At 46.2% G+C, this 24,814-nt stretch overlaps 1 protein-coding gene across 2 annotated transcripts; it reads right to left on the reverse strand.

Moving 5' to 3' along the window:
* Positions 1-348: 348 nt before the first annotated feature.
* Positions 349-23,786, reverse strand: GPR20 (G protein-coupled receptor 20). Of its 2 annotated transcripts, XM_058832480.1 has the most exons (3): positions 23,693-23,786; positions 11,020-11,116; positions 349-1,683 (listed from the first exon to the last, which is right to left on the reverse strand). In XM_058832480.1, exon 3 carries the CDS (start codon positions 1,661-1,663, stop codon positions 602-604), a length of 1,062 nt encoding a protein of 353 aa, XP_058688463.1. In that variant the 5' UTR covers positions 1,664-1,683; positions 11,020-11,116; positions 23,693-23,786; the 3' UTR covers positions 349-601. The 2 variants fall into 2 exon arrangements, with proteins under 2 accessions (XP_058688463.1, XP_058688464.1); XM_058832481.1 differs by lacking the exon at positions 11,020-11,116 and having other exon boundaries at positions 23,693-23,775.
* Positions 23,787-24,814: the final 1,028 nt, after the last annotated feature.

Raw genomic sequence — 24,814 nt, forward strand, 5'->3', positions numbered from 1 at the left:
ATGAAAATATATACATTGACACGTATTTTTTCTCACAGCCAAGAGTAGACTTCACTGCTTGACTTCATCTCTTCCCTGAGAAGGTTCAGACTTTTTCAGGAACAAATGAGTAGGCACTAGTGACATGTGGGTTAGAATACTTTCTTTCCCATTCCATTGGCATGTAAAATCTTTGTAATGGATAGCTCTGGAAACATCCTTCTTGTCCTTTATTCTTAAGCATATGCCCAAGGCACAAAATACTTTCAGTACAAACCAGAGCTATCCTGCTTTCTAAGTCATCCTAGAAGTATTGCATTATGATGACAAACATGAAAAGAAAACCACAGTAAAGAGTTTGTTGCTAGCAAAATGTCTGTATTAAAACACAAAGAAAACTTCCCTGCTGGGAACAGTAATTAATAGACTCTCTTTTGTATGGTACTAACAGCATTGTAGGTTCCATCTCCAAACAGATCACAATGTTCTTGAGGGATAAATTCCACCACTGTCAGTCTGAACCTCAGCCTAAAACACAAAGAGTTCAATAACTATAGTATTGTGCATCCTATCAATATTCCAGCATCACTGGCTTACTGCAACGTGTCCCATCAGATGTGGGTTATATCTGGACACTGCTTGGTGATGGCAAGCTCAGAGGGCTTGCTATTGTGTTTGAGAAGGCGATGATTGCATTGGAGCCCTTGGAGTTCTTGTTCATACCCAGGATGTCTGCATTAGTTTGCTCTGGCTCGGTTTTCCTGAAGATGTTTTTCATGGTTGACTGGAAGTTATTGGTGACAAAGCAATAGACAATGGGGTCCATGCAGCTATTGAGGCTACTCAGAGTCACTGTCACGTGGTAGACGAGGAGGCTGACGTTGTGGGGCATGTCTGGGTTGATGGAGATTGCAACCTGTAGCACGTGGAAAGGAGTGAAGCAGATCATGAAGATGATGAGGACAGTGATAAGGAGCTGCACAGCCCTCATTCTCCTCTCCCGACTCTGGTGCATGAGGCTGGGTTTGGACAGGGCACACATAATCCTGGTGGTGAAGAAGATGATTATGATGAGGGGGAAGAAGTACTCGCAGACCATCAGGACCAGGATCTTGGAGAGGCAGCACTCGGCAAACCTTATCGCCATGGTCAGGATGGAGAAAGTCACCACAGTGGCAAAGATCCAAATGAAGATGCAGATCCCCTTGGCACAGGTGGGGTTCCTCCATTTACGCGAGGCTTCCACCTGCACTATTGCCAGGTAGCGGTCAACACAGATGCACGTCAGGAAAAGGATGCTGCAGTACATATTGACAAAGTAGCCAAAGATGTGAACCAAGGAACAATTCTTGCAATCCCCTGCACTGTAGAACATGATGATCCGGACAGGCAAGGAAAAGCCCACCAGGAGATCAGTTACGATCAAGTTAATGGTGTAAATAACAGAGGTGGTTTTTGTCTTGGTACGGAAGCAGAAGACATACAGTGCCAAGCTGTTCAGCACAACACCCACCAGGAAAATGATGGCATTGACTACCATCAGGACAATCCACAGGCTATAAAAATCTGTGAACAGCTGTTCGTCTGAGTGAATGAACTTGGAGAACAAGTTGATGTTGGAGTTAGGTTGCTCGGTGGAGTTGATAGAGTCAAGGGCTGGCAGTGGAGTGGAGGAGGTCGGCATGGTCACTGACTTCCAACAATCTGGAAGAAAAGAAACAGAGGTACAGTGATGAATTCCTTAGGGCTCCAAATCTTGTCACTTAAAAACATTTTAACCAAGATATTTGCACATCCTGAGTTGTAGATCCCTGTCTACCAATATGGGATTACTAATATTCACAAGGAAAATACCTGGGCTTATAATTGGTGTATTCCTGTGGTTCCAGATGCATGTTTCAGGGAAGACACACACTTCGAGTTTCTCTTCCTCTTCCTTGTACAAAAATGGTTTTAAGGCCAGAAGACCTTTGCATAACTATAACCCCAGCATTTGATTCCTAAAATATAATATCCCTTGCCTTAGGCAGGTGATCTCACTAGAGTTACATGCAGCAGTGTTTTCAGAAGCTGTAAGATTTCCATGAAATCAGAGAAAGGCTGAATTTCTGGAGAAAGCAGAAGCAGGTTGTGTGGCATCTTCTAGAGATCTGTGTTCACAGCAACAGCAGCCGGAAGATTTCAAACTAAGAGCGTCAGCCACTAGTCCTGCCAGGGTCTGACAGTTTAATTTGCAAATCATTCCTGACTTATACACTATTTTAAACTGATTTGTATATTAAAATGATTTAAAAAAAAAGACCCAGTATATACAGAGACTTGGCTGGTTTCAATAAAAATAAATGGTTGAAAAATGTCTGGAATATCTCAAAGTGGCTGGGCAGGGCTTTGAGGTTAAAAAAAATCAGCTTGGATCAGCAGAGAATGATGCTGAAAGACTTGATTTATGAGGGTTTGAAATCCCTGCTACCAATGAGCCAAATGCAGAAGGACTGGGAGACAAGGAGCTGCAAACACATCTCCCAGTGCTCACAGAACTGCGGTATGCCTGGGCTGGGAAATCTGGAATTGCTGAGGGAGTCTGTATGTCCAGCTCCAAGCATACCCCATCCTCTGGCAGCTTCTCTTTCCTCTCCTCTAATCCTTTTTGCTTTTGGGGATCAGGAAGAGGGACCTGTGAGATGCTTCAAGCTGTTGGTGGCTGTGTACAAAACGGAGGAGGAAACTACTTAGGACAAAAGTGAAAAGTGGATTCTGAGGAAAGTCCCTGCTGGCCAAAAGAAAATGTTTTGCAGGGAGAATACTAAGTGGGTCCAGAGAACACCACAGCAGCTCTGAGCCTGCCTCATGAGTGCCAAAGACTTCCTCTGCCTGCCCACCATGTCTCTGCATTTCCTGCAACACTCCTAATGTGTCTCACCAGTGTTTGGCCAATAGTCAACATTCAAGAACAAGAGTTCTCATGGGATGATACAGACAAGTTGTGATTACTCTGCTTGGTTCATTCAAGCCAGGTGAGAGTGAAGCAGAACATTTGTTGAGAAAAAGCAGAGATTAGGACAGAGAATTTAGAAGACCAGGTGTGAGAATTCTTGGAGAAGTGACTTTGCCATCATGATGGATCTTGGGTTTGTTGGCCTGGAATCTGGGGATTGCTCTAGTTTCTTCTTGCCTCTCAGTCTGTGGAAGTGATTTGAAGGAAAAAGCTGGTTTTTAATGTCCTTGAGCTCAGAAGGCTATTTCCAATCAAATGGCAATTTGTTTTATTTAGGTAGCCACTGAAGCCCAAGGAGATGAATTGTCCATTGGAATGCCTGGTGCTCAAACATAAAGCCCTACTGATATCCAACCCAGTGCCAGAATACACTGCAGGACTGAAATACTGAAGACTAGGGTCAGGCCGCCTGTAATGCCCCAAAGAACTACTGGGCAAAGAGGAACAATGCTAATTTCTGTCTCCTTTTACCTCTAGTCCATCTAGAGCAGAAACCAGACATTGGAACATCATCTGTTTTGGGAATGACCAGATTACCTCACCCTGCACTGAGCTCTGGTGGCAGCCAAAGTAGCACACATGTTCATGGCATTTCGTCTGGGTCTGACTGAGCCTGCAGACTCCTGAGGGAGAGTCTTGTCTCTTTACATTTTGTGCCAAGCACACTGTCAGAGAAAACCAGGAAAAACTGGCCCCAAAATAGGCTGAAGGTAGTGGAATTGCAAAGCCTGGCACCTGAGAAATATGCATGGGGAGAATGCAGAACCCTGGCCTGTTTTCTGCTGATTTCCTAGAATTCTCACCATCTTCTCTGTTTGTTTGTTTCACTCTTTAATTATGAAAACAAACTGAAATGAACAGATGCCTGGATCTGCTCCCAGCTTTCTCTTTGCAGATGCTGTCAAGAGGAGTGCTGTGGAAGCCAAGGAATAAAAACTTTGATGCCTCTGGAGTGCAGTGTGAGCTTGTTTATCTGTGTTCAGACGCATAGCTAAGCAAGGGGAGAAGCCAAAATCACCCATCCCATCCTTGAGCTTGCACTAAACTGTATTAATTGCACCTGCATTTGTCTTCTCATTGTAATTCCTTGGCACTGGCTGTTTGCTGTGATTTTGCATCTTGTTTGTAGCTTGCCTCCTCTGGGAGATTTTTCTTCAGTCTGAGATCCCTTATCACAAACACCTGATATTCATCTTATTTTGCCTTTCTTGTCTCAATGAAATCAGCAATTCCAAACACATTCAAATGTTCCTCATCCTCACAATGCTTTTGAGGGATGTAGAGCATGTTACAGACAAATAGAAAATTAAAATAATCAGCATATACAATGTTCTGGCTTACATAGTCACCTTTTCCACTAAGCCCCATGTGCAAGGAAATAAACTCCAGATACTGTAAACTGCTGAAAAACAACAGGTAACATTGTGTTTGCCAAATTGAATATGCGAAGAAGTGCTGCATTAGAGCTTTCTCAGTCCATTGCTGCCCTATCTGAACTCAAAATCCAAACAACTACATGAGAGAAGTCCTGGCAAATTCAATTAATCCTGAAGATTTCCTCCCTGACAGTCTGTGGAAAAGCTGCCTCTTGGGCTGTGGTGGGAAAAATCTTCCTCTAATCAAATTGTTACTGATGGATGTTTGGGTGAATGGCCTCTTACTTTCTTTGTGGGACTGCTCTCATCTCGTGGCTCACAAGCGGAAAGGATGGAAACTGGACTAGCAATGCAACAGAATCCATCTTAGTGCTTTTAATGAGATGGAGCTGGACCAAACCCCCAGTTTGCAGCTGCTAAGGATTTTTCCATTGTGGGACTCCAAGCCTGTGAGAAAGGTACACTGCCCCATTTTGCAGCACAGAAAGGCAACCTGACCTTGTGTCTGAGCAAAGCTAAACATTTCCAAAGATTTTGAATTCTTCCCCTCTCTGGGTCCAAATATTATCTCAACCAGTTCTCTTTCTCTAGCATCAGACATACTCATGTAGGTGTTAAAGTGAGTCTATTCAGCTACCCATCACCATGATGTGATGGTATATGGAAGTCAGTGAGGGGCATAGTTAAATTAATGAGAAGCTCTGCAGCCTCTGCAAACCTTTATTCTGCTGTGTTTTGCACTGTTTATTACTTGTGGCTATGGCATGAGCTCATGCAGAACTGCAAGAACCACCTTTACTTACAGAGCAAATAAACTTTGGGTTAACCCCCTTCCTAAAATCTTCAAAGAGCTTGGAGCTTAGCCTACCTCATACCTAACTGAGCTCTTAGCCCCCCAGATTTCCAAGCAATCCCTGTTTCTTGGAGCTGGCAGTCTGCAAAGCCCAGGATGGGTAAACACACATCCTTCTGAGTGCTGTCTGACCGTGCCAGTTGGTCTATGCTGTTATATTATACCTCTCAGGCTGGATTTTGTCTGTCTGGATGGGAGCCTGTGGGTAGAATTTCCTTAAAAGTACAGCAGGCATCTGGATAGAAATGGGATAAAGGGAGGGACAGAGAATGGAAGTTGACCTGCTTTCCCTTGTTCTGATAAAGGTCCCTGCTCAGCACTGGGAGAGGGGAACCTGCTCTGAAAGACTTTCCCATTGTTGTGTGACACAATCAGTTCCATCATTCTTGGGCCAAATAGGAAACAGATGGTCACTGAAAACAGACCCTGTGGATTCTTCCCTCTCTCACTCACTGCTTGGCATCACACTTGTTAACTTAGCATGGGCAGCTCAGCGCTATGTCTGCTCCAGGAGGAGATCCTTGATCATCCTGTATTCCACTTCACCGAGCTGTGTGCTTGGTGACAGCCTTTAGCCTCACCCTGACCTTGCTGAAATTAATGGGGTTCACTTCCTTAGCCCAGGGGACTTTTGTATCTGGCTCAGCAATTCAAGTAATGGGATACAAAAGAAAAGGCAGGTCAGACAACTGAGCTTTGTCCTAACTGCATTCCAAAAGGAATATTTATTGGTGTGCAGAAAGGATCTCTGTGTGCAGACCCAGAGAACACCAGAGCCACACACTGGGATTGGAAAGCTGAAAAGGACGTTAACAAGCACGAGTGTAATTTAGTATAAACAGCTTCAGATTTTCTCATCTCCCTGTCCTGAACTGGAACATCTGATATGGCAACCTGGCTCCTCTATCATCCTCCCTGTTCCACTCACCCTGTCCTGCCTGCTGGTGTTATTCTGCTGCCTGGGGTGGCAGCAGTGTGTGTTTAGCTTTGCAGCCTTCCCCGTGTTTAAAGTTCCCTGGGTGATTTATCATCATATTTATAAATGAAGGGTTAAACTCACTCTCTTTCAATTTAAATTGCATGATTCTCCTTCTGGCAAGCTCTCACTCAACTCTGGCTCAAACTGGCCAAATATGGTGTTTTTGTGCATGTCGACCTTGCCCTATACGTGGTAGGGTTTGTTCTGTGTGTCTCTTGCTCAGCCTGGGGAGGGTGGGTTTGCTGACAGGGGGAACAGAGAGAGAAAGAGAGAGAAAGGGAATGAATCCAGCTGCTGAAAGGAAAAAGCTGGTGCCCATCTGGCCCTTGAGGAGGGAGATAATTACGAGGGAGACAGATTCTACTCTGAGGCAGCAATGGGGCTAGGTAAGATCCCATTCTCAGGGCAGGTAAGATCCCATTTTTGTGGGCATCAGATCTCTGCTCTCACTTGATTCCTGGGCATTGAGGTCTCCTTTAAACCCCCAAGTCTGAGGGTGGCTGGAACAAGTGTGTGAAACATTTACCTTCTGGGGAATTGCAGTAGGAAATAGCCAAATCCAGAGCATAGCTGGATTATTCCTTCCCCTCCAATGCTATGGACATAAAAGGGACTTTGGAGACACAAAACACATAGTTTTATGAGTGCCAGATTAAATGACACCTGATTTCTTGCAGTCTCATGTCTCACAGTGGCTTGCAGGGCTGAGGGAATGCTTTGCCCTGCTTGAGATGCTTATTATAACTTTTTCCCATGTGGACACTTGGCTGCCTTAATGAGCACTCACATTCCAGCTCTTCCCTTGGCTCTGACACTTGTTTGAGTTTCTCCTTTCTTTGCTGCCTAATTTCCTGAAAATTGAGGTGATCTTTCCCTTCTGCCAAATTCTAGTTGAAATTAGGCAGCAGATTGAAAAACATTAGGAGGATGGAGGAAATCAGAGCTGACAACCACACAAACAGGCACTGAGAGTGATCCTTGTTTCCTCTAATGGGAAGCTGCAATGCATTTGTTAACACTCTCCACCACACATCCTTTCATTTAGATCTTATTCTCTGCAAATTCACAATTGCTTTGGCATTGAAACACAGCAAACAGGGCTGGATGCTTTCTGTGAAAAAAGGAGTATTGCCTGCTTCTTGTTGTTTTCCTGAAGAGAAATAATTTATGCCAAACCATGGGAGAACCAGCCTGACTGGGACAGATGATAGCTAATCACTGGGTGTTGGCACTATTCAGCCATGACCTGCTTGCCCATGTGTCATGAAGAGTGTGATGGCCAGCAATTCCTACTTTGTCTGGTGGTTTGAATGGTCGTGTGCTGAATTACAGCTTTTCTCTGGAATCACAGAATCATAGAATATCCTGAGTTGGAGGGGACCCAGAAATATCATAGGGGCCACTCCTATGATCATCACTCCTGCTACTGCCACTGGACCATCCCCAAGAGTCACACCATGTGCCTTAGAGTGTTGTCCAAATGCTCCTTGAGCTTTATCAGGCTTGGTGCTGTGACCACTTCCCTGGGGAGCCTGTTCCAGTGCCCAACCACCCTCAGGGTGAAGAACCTTTTCCTAATATCCAATCTAAGCCCACCTGGACACCACTTCAGGCCATTAGTTCGCGTCACCACAGAGAAGAGATCTGTGCCTGCCCCTCCTCTCACAAAGAAGTTGTAACTTCAATCAGGTCTCCCCTCAGTCTCCTCCAGGCTGAACTGACCAACTGACCTCACCTGCTTCTCATACAGCTTCCTCTCAAGGCCAAGAGAGATTAACCCCCCCACAATGACTTTTGAATCTATAATGCTGGCCATGAGAATTAGATTTCCCATCTGGCAAGAGGGAAAACTTGTATGTCTCGTCTCAGGCATAGGGGTAATCCTTCATGACCTGTAAGCAATCACAGACTGAGGATGTGTGGAGGCTGATGCAATGCTGGTTGTTGGGCTGATGTTGCTGATGTGCTGTTGAGCTGTTTCCTGCCTGAGATTCCCAGTTTGCCTCTGTGTGCTCCTTCATCTCCAAGGCCCTGCTGTGGATGAGCAATGGATGTTGCTCTGTGCTGTGATCTGAGCTCCACCCACCACACCGAGTTCAACGCTGTGTGTACACATGGGTGGATCCTGTGCTTTCCATGGGCCCAAGGCCAAAATCACATCCTTTGAAGGCGAGGAACCTCACCTTCAAATCATCCCTAGCTCATTTTGGGACAAGAAATAGTCTGTGGGTGCCCAAGCAATGATTTAGTCCAGCAGGTCACCCTGGGCCATGAGGGATCACTGCCAGTTAGACGAGGGAGAGCACAACTCTCCAAAGTGCATTCCTCTTCTCCACAGAGCAAAGTGACCCAGATGGGACTGATGCCACTTGGCTTGGACCAAATGCCAACTCTCTGCATCCAGGCTTGAACCTGCTGCTTAAAACCAGGTGACAGATCACAGTCCTGGACACCCCAGAGACAATCTGTTTAAAAATTGGAAAGGTCTGCATGGTTTTTCCCTCAGCCCTTGTCCTGAGCATGCATGAAAAGAACTGAAATGAAGCTCCCAGATATACACAGAGGAGGAAATTCACATACTGGCAGATTTCTTATGAATTTATACCTCTCCTATGGCCATTTGCAGCAGCAATGCCTCAGCCTTTGAAAGAAAGAGAAATATGCAAGAAAAAAGAGAAGTGGGATTGTACACTTTGCCTCTCCAGACCTACAAATATCCACCAGCAGTGGTGGGCACCTAGAGGTCCCCAGCACATTTCTGATGAGGCTTGCTAGTACTGGTCACCTGTAATAAAGGTAATAATAAAGGGGGTTTGCCTCCTTTTGCTTGTTTATACCACACCTGAAACATTTGGATGTCTATGAGGCCTTATCAATACCACTATCTTTCATGTCCCTTTTTTCCGTGTTATCAGATCTTGGCCTTGGAGTGACAGAAATGCTAAGTGTCTTGGTGAATGCTTTATCAATCATGCTGCTAGCATTTAAAAGACCAATATCTCATATCCTGTCAGGGCTTGTACCAAGTGCCATCTGTCACAAGGGAGCATGGAGTGACATCTCTGCAGTAGGTGCTGTGTGCTTCCAGCTCTGTTACTTTCAGAGAAATCAGAGCATGACTTCCTGAGTGTGACCCTCTCTGTCCCTTGTGGACCATTATATGTGAGGGGAAAACATATTTTTGGCTGAATTTTTTTCCAGTATGATTAACTTTCTTAAAAAAAAATCTTACATCTTAAACAAAACATATAGATTTGGACTCTTATGGGTCCAGCCAGTAAAGATGGATTTGAGCCTGTCTTCTTGGGAGGTTGTAACAGTAAAAGAAAAATGTGTTTGATTTTATAGGGATTACAGTAATCCATCGAGCGTTTCCAGGGTGCCTGAGACAAAGTGCTACAAATGTCAGTTTGGAATAACAGCTATTGTGGCTGTGTGCAAGGAGAACCGTGCAGTGAAAATTACCATATAGGCACATGCAGGAACTTCACAGGCAAGTGCAAAACCAGTATCTGGCGTGTGTACTGCTGCTTGCTTTGAAGAAGGAAATTTTTAATTGCAAATCTAGCACACTTTGAGCACTTTCTCCTCTTTCTGCCTTCAGCTGCCTGCTTGCTCTGCCCTTTGGCAAGAAGGGCAGTAAAAGAACAACAGCAGAGTTCTACTGTTGGCGAAATACCTGGGCTTCTGCACAGCCAGGGAAAGCAGAACTAGTGAAACAATGCTCACACACCAGGGAGCACAGGGCACCAGTGCAGGTAGGGATGCAGGGGTGATGCAGAGGGGTCAGGTGTACCAGCTCTGCCTCCCAGCACTCACTCCAAGCTCTCTTGGCTGCAGGAAGAAACTGAGGCACAGAGCCATGTGTGGTCTTGGCCCAGGGAATGCAGAGAGATAGGAGACCCAGTTAGGGAGCAGACGTCCTCTTTTTGAGGTGTCCCAGGATGGACAACCGTGTCTTAACCCTTTGGGAGACCGGTTTCTGTAGTTTCCTTAGCAAGACACATATGACAGTGTTCTGCAGACCCCACAGTGCCTTCAGGGTTTTGCAAATTTTGAATTCACTGGGTTAAATTAGAAAAGCTTTGTGCTGTCAGTGAGTGTGTTGCTGTGAAAACAGGGAGCATTTCTGAAAGGGTCTGCTTTCTCCTTCTACTGACCCAACAAGTGGGTTTAGAAAGGGAAGACAGCATCTTTCCTAGAACTGAGCTTGCACCCTGCTAGTGAGCCAAACAGGTAAAACCCCCACTTGCAGCTGACTCCATTCCAGGTAGTGCATCATCTCTTCTTGCTTCCAAAACCTTCCTGAATGCATTTCACCAAAATTTAATTATGCCTGGGAGTACACATGTACAAATCACATCACCCCCCTCTTCACAAGAGCTGTCACAGTACTTTTCAAGAAGGGAAAGCCTGCAAGTCTGCACACTTCCCATAACCCTCCATCTCCTTGAAGAGCAACCAAATATCCTTATACTGCTCCAAATCCCAAAAGCAAAGAAAGTCACAAGGGAGAAGCTCCTTGCAGCCTCTGCTAGCTGCTGGCACAGCCTGACTTTTCAGGTCAGGCACTTCACAAGGGATTTCCACACCTGCTGCATGGGCAGATCCAGAGACTTCCTGAGCTGCTCATCCACGTGTTCAGTGCAGGACCCTTTCCTCTCCCACCCCGTCCAGGGCTCTGCGGTGCCATAGCCAGGACTTGGAGTCCTATATCCAGCAAATCTTTCCTGGCCCCCTCTTGTCTCTGATCCCATGCCCCCCTCTTTGACCAATATCCCAAAGCATTCCCTGCAATGGTCCCTGCAGAGTATTCCTGCATGACGGACTGACTTACCTCTGTCCCGATCTCCCTTCTATGTTAGCGAAGCTGCCGGTAAGAAAGTTTCCTTGTGGACCTGACTGCTATCAGCCCAGGAAAGAGACATCTGTTCCTACAAGCAGAACAACTGGAGTGACTACAGAATATGAAGAAATGTCTAATCTCTCTCTTGCGTTCTCTCTCTCTCCCCCCCCGCCTCTTCTAAATTTAGCCTTGCAACTAATGGGAAAAAATATACACTAGCAAAAAAAAAAATATTTCCACTTGTCTGTAGTGTTCAGAATTTCTCCCCAAACATCTGGCTCCTTGCCCTAAGTCTCTCTGAAATTTATGAAGTGCTGTAAACGCTGAAGAGGGCTCCAGCCGTACTCACGGTGCTAATGCCTGAACTTCTCTAGTAAACTAAAATTGATGTTGCTGCCCCCAGGTCAATTTTCCTGTGTCTCTGAACAAAATCTCCTTGCTGGGAACTTGCCAGATCAAGGCTACTGCAATGTCACCACCATGTGTGACATGAGGAAAAGACCTCTCTTTTCATCTTCCTGATGTGAATTTGGATTAGAGAGAAGCATCCCTGGCAGCTGTAGGAAGGTGCTGAACCAAATGCCACAAAGCCTGTGATATACTTTGAATCAACCCAACTGTCCAGAACCTGAGAAAACCCCTGGCACAGGGAATCAAAGGATGACCCTGCACACTTTGGTAGTGCTGCCTGCAGTCATTTGGGAGAGGAGATAATGAGATCTGTCCAGGGAGCCCTCCAACATGTTCCTCCATCCTCATGCAGTCCTTCCCTACTGGTGGTAGAGTCATTGTGGGTGTCAGGTCTCTCTTAGAGTGGGGATTTAAGTATCTCTACACCCTTGGCTACATGAGAAGAAACTGACATTGGACAAAGCATAATGAATTATCCCATTATTCAGATGGGTTCAAATCACATAGCCAAAGAGAAGCTTTCAAGACATCTCTGCTGATTGATGCCGTAAGGACTCAAAATCCCCCAAGTTCCATCTCAAGTCCCACTTCTTGCTCTAAACTGGGTACCAAAACCCAATCTTTTTTGGGGTTTGCACAGATGTTCTCCCTAGGAACTTTTCAGTAGCTTTAGAGATTTATTTTGGGAGAAAAGGCAGAAAAAATGTGAGAGCTTACATCAAATTTAGTTGTTTAGAAATACGGAGAGGATGGATGCTGGATTTTAGTATCAGCCCTGGCCTGCATCACACTTTAGATAAAGAAAACACTGGTGCCAATGCAATAAACACGCGGGATATGGCCTGTCACAACATGACAGGATCAACTGAGAGGCATTGAATTCCAGGTCAAGAGGCCAAATCCATAAATAGAGGAGAGGTAAACTCCACACATGCATGTCTCACTGGAGCACAAACAGTAGCTATGCTTATTAGAGAAGGTTGACCTCATTTTCTGGAATTACTTTTTCACCCTTGGATCTTTCCCAGGAAGACTGAGCTGATCCTTTTTGTCTGGTTATTTTATTGATTTTCTATTTTGAGTTTCCTCACATTAAGGAGCAGATTGTTCCTCTGTTTCAGGAACATCCTTCTTGGCTGTATGAGCCCCTTAATCCAGGCATCCAGCCTTCCACAACTGCCCTCTATCTCAGGCATATGACTGAACTTTCATTTGTTTCTCACTTCCTTATGCTTGAGAGGCAAGTGTGATAGGAAAGTCTTCATGAGCACCACTGTTTGGGTGATCATTGTGCCTTCAGTTCCCTCCATCCTGGAAGTTCAACAGGGGTAAGAACAAAGAGAAGAAACCAACCCATGGTCTAATGTTGGGCAGGGTGGGTGAACATGGACCCTACTGAGGCTCTGGCACAGGTTGCCTGGAGAAGCTGTGGCTGCCCATCCCTGGAAGGGTTCAAGGCCAGGCTGGATAGGACCTGGAGCAACCTGGTCTAGTGGAAAGTGTCCCTGCCATGGCGGGGGCTTGGAGCTAGATGGTCTTTAATGTCTCTTCCAACCCAGATCATTATAGACTTCTACGACTATCAGTCTCAGTGCCTATGGTGGCAAATGCTTAAGTTTCCCCCAGCCTGCCAAAAAATTTTTATATTTAGGGAATCGCTCTCTGGAGTTAGAAATGTGAGACTGTAAGAAAGAAAATACTTCTCTCCAGGATGAGCTGTTGGTACCTGCACTCTATCCACCTTCTCTGGGACTGTCTGGTCCTTCCTATGTGAGGACTGGTTTGGTTTTATACTTCCACGTGGTACATGAGAGCTGTGTTCCCATCCCTGTGCATGGGATAATCAGTGTCCTGCACTCCCCCACTATTCCAGCCTCTCCCTCCTAGCTGGATTTAGAGCTAGGCTCTGAGTGGCAACAGCTGCAAAGTTTCAAGTTGTGCCTGAGATAGTGCAGAACATGCCATATTGGGAAGCAGATGCTGCTGTTAAGGTGGAGAAGGCGCATCCGGGCTCTGGGCCATGCTTTGTCCCAGACCCGGTTCCCACACTCAGCCTCAGGAGGAGTTGCAACCATAGCTGATAAATGAAGAGCTTCTATCATCTCTTGATTTTCTGACATTTCTCACCCTCCCAGAGGGAGAAAAAGAGGCAGAAAAAAAAATAGTAAACCTTTAGTAAGTGGAAAATTTTCAAGCTTGTTCATTGAATATACAACAGTATTAAATATTGGAGTGAGATTGTAGATGGAAGAAGGTATTGGCTCAGTCAAAATGATTATGTAGAAGGACTAATAATTATGTCAGGGAAGGATGCTACTAGCCCATGGTAATTCCTAGCAATCCCTTAACCTTGCCATGTAGAATAGGGTTCTGGTTAATAGTCTTCTGTGGCACAGTGCAGAAAAGCAGGAGGCCAGACAGCTCTTGAGGAAGGTGGAGAGAAAGCTGATACCACACATCCTTCTGGGGAGGTGTGTCCTGTTTTTGCCAGGAGAAGGGTTTACTCTTCCAGTCCTATTCAAAAAGGGGAATTGAGCATCTTTTGATCCCCTGCTGTGGGAGAAGAGATTAAAATTGGGCACTGCATAATGAGCTTTAACAGAGCTGAGATGGGCTCAAGGCACGTGTCCAGATCAGTTTTCAAGGTGTCTCTGTTGACCAGCTCTGCAAGGACCCAAATCCAGTGTCCAAACATACCTGGGTATTTTTAGGAAGCTGAATGTAGGCTCTGTTACATTGAACAGACCCTCACAAATGAGTTATATTCTTCAGCAGTGGAGGAGAATTCTTACCCAAGAAGGTGTTGGATATTGACAAAACAGAGTTCAGAAAACTGAGGCCCATACCAAAGGCCATGATTGTATGGAGGTCACCAAAGAGTGGGATCCTCACTGCATGGAAGACACTGAAGGGTGGGATCTTCACTGTCTTGTCTGGAAAACCTCTTTTTAGCATCAGGCTTGATGGAGAGGCAATAATGTGAGCTTGCCAGGTGGGTAACCCTTTACCACAGCAGATAAATTTAATGGCATTCAGGAGAGTTTACATCCATTTTACCCTCTCCAATTATTCTTCCTTTGGGTAAATCTACCCTAGAAGATCCTCAGAGCTTAAAAAGTGCTGGAAAACATTAGTGTATGTCTCAATGATATGCGCTGCCCATGAGCCATAAAATCTTGATTGCCTGTGGTCTCCAAGGCTATTATGGGATGCTGTGAATCAGAACTGACCCAGAGAACCATGTAGGTTCTCACATGTGGACCAGGGGCAGAGAAATTTCTGCACTGGACTACCCTCCAGGAGACACCTTTGATTTAGGGGGAAATATGTGGGCAACAGGGCTCTCCCCAAATATGTAGGAACTTTTCCACCTAGGTCAGGTGTTCTTCAACACCACCACACTTCCTTGTCATAAAGAAGTGACATGTGTATTCCCTTGGAGAGCAGTGTGGGAACACTCCTCTTTGGTGGCTCCTGGGCTGGTACTTTGTGGAAGTGGGCAGATCCAGGGTTTTTCTGGTGCTTTTGATAGAACCCAAGGGAAGTCCAGTTGAAAGAACCGTAAAGATTGAGGCTGGCTGTCTCCAGCCTGGCTTTCAGCTTGTGGCCCTTGCTCATTTGGAGCCAAAGACAGCAACATGTGGCTTCATCTGCTGGGCTATTGAGAGGTCATTCTTTGCTGTTCTTTTGGTGATCCAGGTGTGCCATGCTGGGACATCTGGGAGATCCTGGGACTGCTTTGGGATCTGAACCCTGAGACATTCATGCTGGTTATGTCTCAGGTGTAGCTGGAAGGATTGGAGGAAAAGATCAACGCTCTCTCTATTAATTCTTAGAATTTGTTTCAGGGGATGACTTTCATTCCTTCCCTGCAATGCTGGGATAGAAATATCAAATAGACAAAGAAATGTCAACTACTTATCTCTGGAGAAGGAGGGCTGGGACTGCTCCCCAAGTGATATTCAGTACTCCCAGTGCATTTTACCGGTCAGCAAGGGCAACAGAGACTGTGGGTAGCCACAAAAGATGATCCAGTTGGCTCTTTTGATGGCATCTCAGCAGGGTCTAGAGGCTGCTGTACCTACCTGATATCAGCAGCTCTGCAGGGCACAGTCTGTGTCCTCTGCCAGCTGCTCAGGATCACAGGCACTTCCCAAAACTCACTGGGCTGTCACTTGCTGTCCTCAGAGGACTGCAAGGGCTGGAGGCCATCACAATTTTGTATCCTTGCCTCTGAACTGACTCCCCATCTGTGTGTTTGTTCAAGGAGGGATATCCAACTCTCACCATATGAGGCTTCTGCTGATGGAATCCAGCTGTGATTTGTCTGTTTGATGAGGGACAGAGAAAGACAAGTGATGCCCTAAAATGATTGTCATGGCTCCTGTTGGGTGAGTCAGGCATGGGGGAGGAAGCAGGAGCTAGTTTCCTGCCTGCCTGCTGCATATTTGGGAGTTGGCTTTGCTGACCACTGGCTTCCCCTCCATTTTTCTCCATAGACTATGGCATTTTTGCTGATGTTGAGCAAAAGAAAATTTGTTGTTGAGCTGAAAGAAAAATTAAGATGTCTGCAGTGCACAAAGAGTGCTCCTCTGGGCAACCCTGAGATCTTTCCTGAGTGAATGCTTTGGAGCACATTGGTCCTGCCTATCTCCAGTTCTTGCATTGCAAGGGGTATGAAGTCTGTTATAAATGCACCCTGTGAGGGTGAGCCAGGATCCCTCTCTCCATCCCAGTCTGCCTAGTTTACCTTAGGTCTCACAGATGTGAGGGTTCTGATGAGGTTCCTCAGTTCAAGGCACCAGCAAAGTGAGCTACCAAGAGTCTTTGGCCACGCAACAAATGTCACGTCTCAGCTGCCCCTACTGATCCAAACCTCACTGGGATCCTTTGCAGGGTCCCTTTCTGGCCCCCAATCCAGGTCCAGCCAGTCACCTCTTGTACTTTTTTTTTTTTCCTATTTTTTTCAAAGATTCAGAAGCTAATTGCCAAGAACTCAATGTCCAGTGTCATAACCTCACTGCAGAACTCTCCCTACTCGCAGCAAAGTATTTCCTGTTGGTTTTGTTTGTCACTGGGCACACAGGAATGCTGGTGCTTGAAGGGGAAAGCTGCATAAGCTTTGGACTTTGGCATTACTTGGGCACCATGCCCTGGGAGGTCAGTGCTGGGTGGAGTGGCTCTTGCCCAGCTCTGGTTTGAAGGCTGCAGAGCAGGAATTGGCAGGATTGTTGGTCCTGGATTGTTGAAGATCCCCCAGAGAGCTCTCAGCACTCTGCTCCTGTGTTTGTGGCAGTGGGAAGCGCAGTGTGGCAGGGCTGAGCCAGAAAACCTTGAACTCAAGATGTGCTGTGCCCTGCAAGTATGCAGAGGCCAGAGGAGAATTTGAAAACCCATGGCAAGGAAATGGTGGGAAGCTTTGAGACCCAGTCTGGTATCTCCACCTGCTCTGATTTATCAGTGACCATAAACTTGGAAAGGGGCAGCAGGAGGCTCCCAGGGCCATCTGTTCAACTTTTGGGGTTTTTTGCTGTGTGAATAACCTAGCCCAGGAGGAAGGACACCTGCAACATGGAAAATCTGGTGCTTCGACCCACAAACCTAAAAAAGTGTTTAGAGAAAGACATCCTCTCCCTGCTTACTCCCTGCAAACATGTTAATCCTCCTCTCCCATTCCCTTTGTTTGCCTGGTTTGGAGAGATTTGGAAGGGCTCAGGGCAGGGCTGTCTTTTGTTAGATGTGCACAGAGCTCAGCAATGCTCTGATCTGGAACAGGGCAGCATAAATCTGGGGGATTATCATAGGAAATGCCACAGTGATGAAAAGCCCTATAGGAACGGGAAGAAAAGAAAGGGCCCCATTTGGGAAGAAAAAAACCCCAACAACCACCCTGCTGCTTGCTTACAAGTGATTCCTAAAATTGTTGCCTGTGTAAGAAGCTGGTACATTTGCTGATTTTCTTTTCTTTTTTTTTCTTCTTTTATTTTGGAAGGGGTGTGTTCCTTTGTGTTCTCAGCTGTTTAGAATTACAGATCCTGTCCTTGCAGCAAGTTCTGTGTGAGGGGCCTCACTGGGGACAAAAAACAAAAAACCCCACATTTTCTGGGGAGATGCCTCAGTTTCCTTATGGTTGAAACCAGCCCTCTAAGCACAATGTGCAGAAGTGCTCTGGGAAAATTTCAGGAAGGGAAGGAGGGAATCACATGTGTGATTTACTGGAAACTGCAATGCTAAAATAATCAATTTTCTCCTAAAAACAAATGGAACAGGGTGATGGGCAGCAGAATCCAGCTGGTACTTGTGGTGGTGGTGGTATGTTTTGCCATGGGGTCATGGACCCTTTTGTCTCCCACTTGGAGCAGAGAAAACCTGCTGAGACCTGAGCCAGGTGGAAACATGACAGTTCAGAAATCCAAGGGGATATTTTCTCTGTCTGGGATGTGATTATAGACAGCACCAGATTGTCCCTGCTGGTGAACTCACTGAGGTGTGGGCAGTGGATGGCATGATGGAGGGAAGACCAAGGCCCTACTCCAGTTTGTGTTTAAGATCTCAAAGCACATTTTTTATCAGGTGTAAAAGCTCAACCTGTCACTGCTGAATCATTCCTTTCCATAACTTCATCTTAGCACTGAAAGCTTCAATCTTTGTTATGTTGGGAGTACTTCAAGGTGCTCTTTGATGTGCCTTTCATGTCACCTGGAGGGATTAATTTCTACAAAAGCACTATTACATGTAATAAATAGTGTTAAATTGACTAATGAAAGGGGGATGTGTTTCTGCCTTGGAAAACATCCAAACCAAACCAATTGGAATGACCTGAGGGCCAGCAAACATGACCCATCAGGGCAGACCAGCAGAACTGGGCTTGTTTAATCTAGAGAAGAGACAACAGAAGGCAAATTGATAACAGCTGTGGAGATGTCTGTGGCAGCTTCCCTGGGAATGGTGCAAGGTGGGTTTGTCTCACACGGTTTAGTTCATTAACACCAGTCTGGACCAGATGACCAGCCCAGTTTATGGTTGTGTCAGTGTAGAGGCTTCCTTTGGATGAGAGGAGTCCTATTGCTTGTGTCTCCTAGGGCAGGATGTGCAATCAGCATCCCTGTCCTGTGTAATTCAGACTTAGAGCCACAGCAGCAGCCAGAGGTTCCCCTCACAGTGCTGGAGCCACAGGTTAATCCCATGGCTGTAGCACAACCTCAGATTGCACCTTCTTTTGGGCAAATTCTGCTGGCTTCTTTAAAACAAATATCCAGCCTGCTGCGATTGCTAAACTGGGCTCTGCTTCTTTGGGTGTCTTTCCATATTCCAAGAAAAATAAACTGCAGGCTCTGTATTTTTAGATATGGTATCTGATCATAGCTAGTCATATATCAGTCCCAATACTGTGAGGGAAGATGCTGAGCTCCACTGCTGGACTCCCTTGGGAAAGAACCAGTGGCTTGAGCCATTCTGGGTGTATTAATAAACCAGAGTGTTTAAAATAATCTTACACTTCCTTAGGTAAGCTGCTCACAAAGAATAATACAGTTGGGAATTGCTAATGCCAGCGTCTTAGCAGTTCTGATTCTCTGGGTGAACTTGATACTGTTGTGAGTGAGAGAGGAACAGCCCTGGTATGAGACAGATCTAAACTAGGCAGGGGACAGAGGCAGCACGACTCCTCTTCCTTTCCCTCTCCTGCCAGTGACTCTGATTCCTGACGTCTGCCCCTTGCTATTTCAGTCCTGGGTATCCTCCGAGGCGGCTGCTGGTCAGAGTGAGCTTTGTGGTGGCCCCTTCAAAAAGCATCTGAGCAACCTGCCTTGCACAATAGTGCACAAATGTGGAGTAATTAGTGTATTTTAAACCTCTTGCTGGTTTGCCTCAGCCTCCACAAGTCTGTGTCTCTGACATCACTGCAGCCTGCAGACAATTTTCTGTGTGTTTGATCAAAGCAGCGGGAAGCCTCAAAGTCAGTGTGTGAAAAATGCCTGGTTCCTGAAAGTGCATTTGTTGTGCTACTTTATCACTCTAACGACAATCAATTTATCCACATAATTGGTAGCTGGAGACAGCATAACACAGCTTGGCAGCCTGGATTTTTCTCAGAGATCTATTGCTTGGCATATTCAACCCAGGCAAAAGGAGCCAGCCTGGCTGCCGGGGAACTGCAGCTCTGTGAGTGCCAAGCAGGTGAAAGCCAGCATGACAACTCAGCTTTCTCTCTCCATCCTGCCAGAAAAAGACTTTGGGGATAAAGGTGAAATTGCACCTGGCTGAATGTCTTGCTTAAAGTCCCTTCCAATCTGAGCTGCTCTATAATTCTATACCTTTTGAACACAGAGATACTGATAGGACAAGGGGAATGGTTCTAAACTGGAAGAGATTTAGATTAGATATGAGGAAGAAATTCACTGTGAAGGTGAGGAGAGTCTGGACCATCTCCCTGGAAGTGTTCAAGGCCAGGTTGGACAGGGCTTGGAGAAGCCTGGGATTGTGGGAGGTGTCCCTGCTCATGGCAACAGGGTTGGAAGTAAATGATTGTTAAGGTCCCTCCCAACCCAGATTATTCTGTGTTTTTGTGATCCTGATAAGCCTAATAATGCATTAACCTCTCTGTTGAGATGGGTGCAGGAAAAGGTTTTCTCTGCCTATTCACTTTGCTCTGCTCTGGATCAGCTGCTGGAGCATGGCCAGACCAGCAAGAGAGTGACCATACATCCCACTAGGAGGAGAGGCTAGTTGCTAGTGGCTCTGTGTGGTGTGGTGACCTCCAGCAACCTCCTGTCCTCTGCACTTGAGTGCTAGAAACCTCCTCCATGTCATGCAAGAAGATGGTTTTCCTCCTGAGTCTGTCTCAGTGCCCCGTTCTGCTGTGCCCAGGTACTCACTTTACTGAGTCCATTTGAGTTACCACTCTGAGAAGATCCTGGTGGGTTTAAATGCCTGTGCTGGTCTTTGTGTGAGTCAGTGTGCTCAGAGCTCAATGCCATTTCACTTTGCTAATGCCTACCTGCAGCAAACAACCTAGTCTGATGTAGGTCTTTGCAGTTGTTGGGAGCTCTGAATGAAACAAAATTTTGGCAAGCCCCCACAGGCATCCCTGCCCTCATCCAGGAGGCCAAAGATTACTTGTGATAGCCTCACAATAGGACAGCCCCCCAAAGTGGCCCAAATCCATCTCTCCAGGTGTGCCATAGACAGGGTGACAAATTCAGAACATTCAAAAAAGGGAAGCTATCTGCTGGACCACCACACTGAAAACCATACCCTACATTTTTAGCTTTAGGGGCATTTCCCAGAGCCTCATCTTTTTGGCAGGTATTTGTAGAGAAGGTGGCTGGAGCCATGAAGAGGAAGGGACATTTGACAGTAAATCTTTTTTACATCAGTGTGGAAGAAGCCATCCTTTCTGTTGTGTGATAATGGCTGTAGTGGTACTTTTCAGGCTGTGATAGATGAGATGTACATCTTTTATGGATTATGTGTAAGAGGTAATAAAGAATTCAGTTCTTCTGTGTCTATACACTAATGGTGTATCGATCCCAGTAAATATCATGCTGAGACTGAAGAGCAGCATCCCTGGTTAGTGTCATCCTGCTGGGTGACATCATTTCTTTGGCTGTCACAGCCAGCTCAGCCTAATCCCATCTGACCCCCACAGCTTTATTGATTCGTTGCTCTGGCTCTGGGCTTCACTTTTCTATTCCCCTGATTCATCCTTCACCTCAGCACAACTACTTCTGTCTCTGGACTTTGTCATGCTCAGCTGGACTCTGCTGTGCCTCTCTGGGATTTACTGGATGGGAAGTGTTTCCCTGCAAAGCCATCAGTAGGATTTGCTCAGTTATTTGTGATCTGCAAAAAAATGTACAGCTAAAAGAAACAAATTAAAATGCAAGGATGAAAAATGGATGAAAGGCAAAAGAGAGCAGGAAGAGTCCTTACAGCCTTTATAGATGAGCTGGCTGAGAAGTAGCAGACATTCCTCAGAAGGGGCTGTGGATTTTACCATAGATGTCACGGGATGATCACTAGCATGTACCTTTATGTAATAAGTAGTCTCACCTCCTCCTAAACCTGGTCACTGGACATTTATAGAAACCTGCTATAACAGGGAGGGTGGAAAGGGAAATCACAGAATCATCGAACCACAGCATGGCTTGGGTGGTTGCAAGAAACCTTAGAGATCATCTAGTTCCAAGCCCCCTGCTGTGGCAGGGATATCTTCCACTAGACCAGGTTGTTCAAAGCTCCATCCAACCTGGACTCGAAGTTCAAAAAATGTGCACTTTGAATGTTCCTCCCATGAGGAATTTTTGTCTCATATTTTAAAAAGAGCTCAGGGACTTGTATGCTCCTGATTTTAGGCATCAAAATTCACATCTCCTAAATGGGTGAGGTTTCTCTGAATGTGATGACCACCTGCATGCTAAACATCCCCTTTTACTTGTCTCCAGCCCCTTAAAATGTGAACTGCCAAAATCCTGCAGCCCTTCTGACAAGTTGGAATGCAGGGTTTGGTTTTCCCCCTCAGAAGGGGATGTAGGGCCCAAACAGCCTGCAGGTTCCCTGTGAGAATCACATCATCCCAAGGGCATGATGCACTTAAGGGGGAGCAGAGCTGTGGTGGTGTTGTACGTGCGTCTGGTGGGATTTATTGCTGTGTTCAGCAGTCTCCTCTGTTCTGCTTGCTCTGCCTCAGGGGGAACGTGCTGTGAGAGATGTTTTATGTGAAATTCCTTCCTTGGACTTTGTCTTCTGCTTCAAAATGGGGGAAGAAAGACTTTTAGGTGCTTTTGACACCTTTAGGCTCTATGGGGAGGGAAGAAATGGCTTGGTGTCTGTGTTTTATCTCAGAGCACTGGAGATGTGGGGAAGGAGGCTTCAACAGGGTGAGGGAAAATGCTCTGAAATAGATTAATAAAGTAGCTGCTCAATTGCACTGCTAAGTTGCTATGTGTCCTTGTAAGAAAGGATGGGGGGAAGATGGGGATTTTCCTTCTAACTGTGGGTTGGCAGAGATATCTGCGCACAAAGGAAATGGAAAATTTCTTAGTAAAGAGGTTTCTGCCAAAGGGGGGCTTCTGCCCTTGCTTGTGCTACAACAGGAAGGTGGTGGGCATTTCTGCCTCTTTTTCCATGGCTGCTCAGCTTTCCCCTGCTCAGGGAGAGATTTACAGGGTGAGCTGAGATGCAGCATTGCATCAAATTGTGTGCGACAGAGGTATTTGCCCTGGTGGTTTTCAATTGGGACCGTCACGCGCAAGTAATAGGGATTAAACTTGTATGCCCACTGTTTAATTTCTGAATGGGGGAGTTTTAGCTTTGCAGAAGGAGCTGTCATTTCAGGGAAAGGGCTGGCTTTTTGCTGAAGAAGACCAATTGTCCCTGGCATGTGAGAAATGTTAGAGGAAAAGGCGCCTCCTGTCACCAAAACACAGCTGAAATGAGTCCGAAGAGCCACGTTGCCAATTCATCACACTGCCACTGAGTGTGGGTTGTGTAAACACTGGGAGATGCTCTCTCCATGCTGTACTGTGGCCAGACATGTCCCAGTTGGCAGAGACTTGCTGATGGACCTAGTGAGGCCATTCATCCCTTTCAGCCATCCCAGCTCTGGCCCAGCCACTTCCCCCACCCACACAGCAATCAGAGTAAGGACATTTCCATATAATTTCCCTGGGGAAAGTTTTCTGCTTCCTAAACTTAAAATATAAAGTTCATTTTGAGCCTTCTCAGATCACTTTTTCATGGCTTGAGTCTAAAAATCCTGTGTCTAGCTCTGCACCTCTATACGTGGACACTTGTAGGATGCACAGGTGTGTGTAGCTGGACTTGACACAAATAATCTGTATATGGAAGTTTACCAGAAATACTCATATTTTCATGCAGAATCCCTCACAAGGCTCTTTTCCATCCAAATAGATCAATTCAGTATATAGAAAACCGAACATTTCCCTCGATGAGATGCTCTTTTCCTTTGCACCATCTCTGAACTCCCCAACCCTCCTCTATCCCTCCAGCACCTGGTGTAGAACACTCTCCTTCCTCTTCAGTGCTGTTCCCACCCACGTGGAGCCAACCCGCACCCAAACCCACGTGCTCCACTCCCGACCCAGCTTACGAGGACTCCCATCCCCATCTGGATGCCTCCAAACTCTCAGCCCAGCTGGGATCAGAACACGCTGCCTTCCCAAGCTGCAGCCGGTGAATCTCCCTCCCTCTCTCCCCCCTCGCTCGCAGCCCGAAACACGCCAGTACTCACACAGCCGGAATGAGAAAGCTCAGCTGCTGCGCTCTGAGCCCGCTCCAGATTCCTCGAGCGAGTGGCCGTGGGTTCGTTCCCCGGCGCTCAGCGCGGGGATGATACAGGAACCAGACCTCTTTGGTTTACTTTTACGTTGACGTCAGTGTTTTTTCGAGCCTCCACGGCTCGTTTTGGTAAAAAGGATGTCTTCAGGGGAGAGGGGAGGGGTCGGGAAGGGAGAGGAGTGAGGATGAGCTGTAGATAACTTTTATGGTGTGAGCAGGCAGTGGTGGGAGGTTTTAGGGGCTCATGCTGAAAGAAGAGGTGCTTATGGAGACCTTACCCTCACACAGAAATTATAGAAGTCTTAGAGTGGATTGGGTTGGAAGGAACCGTAAAGACCATCTAGTTTTAGCCCCCTACCATGGGCAGGGACACCTTCCACAAGACCAGGTGGCTCAGAGTCCCATCCAACCTGGTCTTGAACACTTCCAGGGATGGGGCAGCCACAGCTTCTCTGGGCAGCCTGGTTCAGTACCTCACTACCTTCTACATAAAAAATTTCCTTCCCCTGTGCAGCAAAAGTATGCATGGACATTTTTGGGGGGAGTGGAAAGGGCTGGGAGAGATTTGGAGAACACCATCAGGAAGTGGAACCTGCAAGTGCTATTACTAATGCCAAATTATTCACAGCAGATTAATCACACCTATGTTCAAGGTTTCTTTTGGCCATGAGCAAAGCCAGATGCCTTTGCATGACCACATAACATAATTCTTCCAGGAATTCCAGACTCGGGGTTTCATGCCCTAAATACTGGGGGGTTTTTAGATTTTTGAGTTGAGTAGCGTGATGCGAACCATTGAGCACTTGGATCTTAGAGCCTCAGGTAAGTCAAATACAGAATTTGCCCCAATGCTGCTGACCAACTGTAATGAAACAATGAAACCTGTGCTCTTTTTGGATCATGGATCACTTTTCCAGCTCTTAACACAACTGGTCTGTCATCCATTATTAGACCATCTGTACCTCGATACAAATAATTTATTGTGAACTTTTAGGACCAGGCACTGACATTGGTCTCAGGTACCAGACTCATAAAGAGCACCAACGACCTGATGACATGGATGTATTTGGTTTGG

The sequence above is a fragment of the Poecile atricapillus genome, chromosome 2, assembly GCF_030490865.1.
Source record: "Poecile atricapillus isolate bPoeAtr1 chromosome 2, bPoeAtr1.hap1, whole genome shotgun sequence".
Classification (NCBI taxonomy): domain Eukaryota; kingdom Metazoa; phylum Chordata; class Aves; order Passeriformes; family Paridae; genus Poecile; species Poecile atricapillus.

Coding starts and splice junctions, on each gene's coding strand:
- GPR20 (XM_058832480.1), bottom strand. CDS start 1,663: ATGCCGACCTCCTCCACTCCACTGCCAGCCCTTGACTCTATCAACTCC.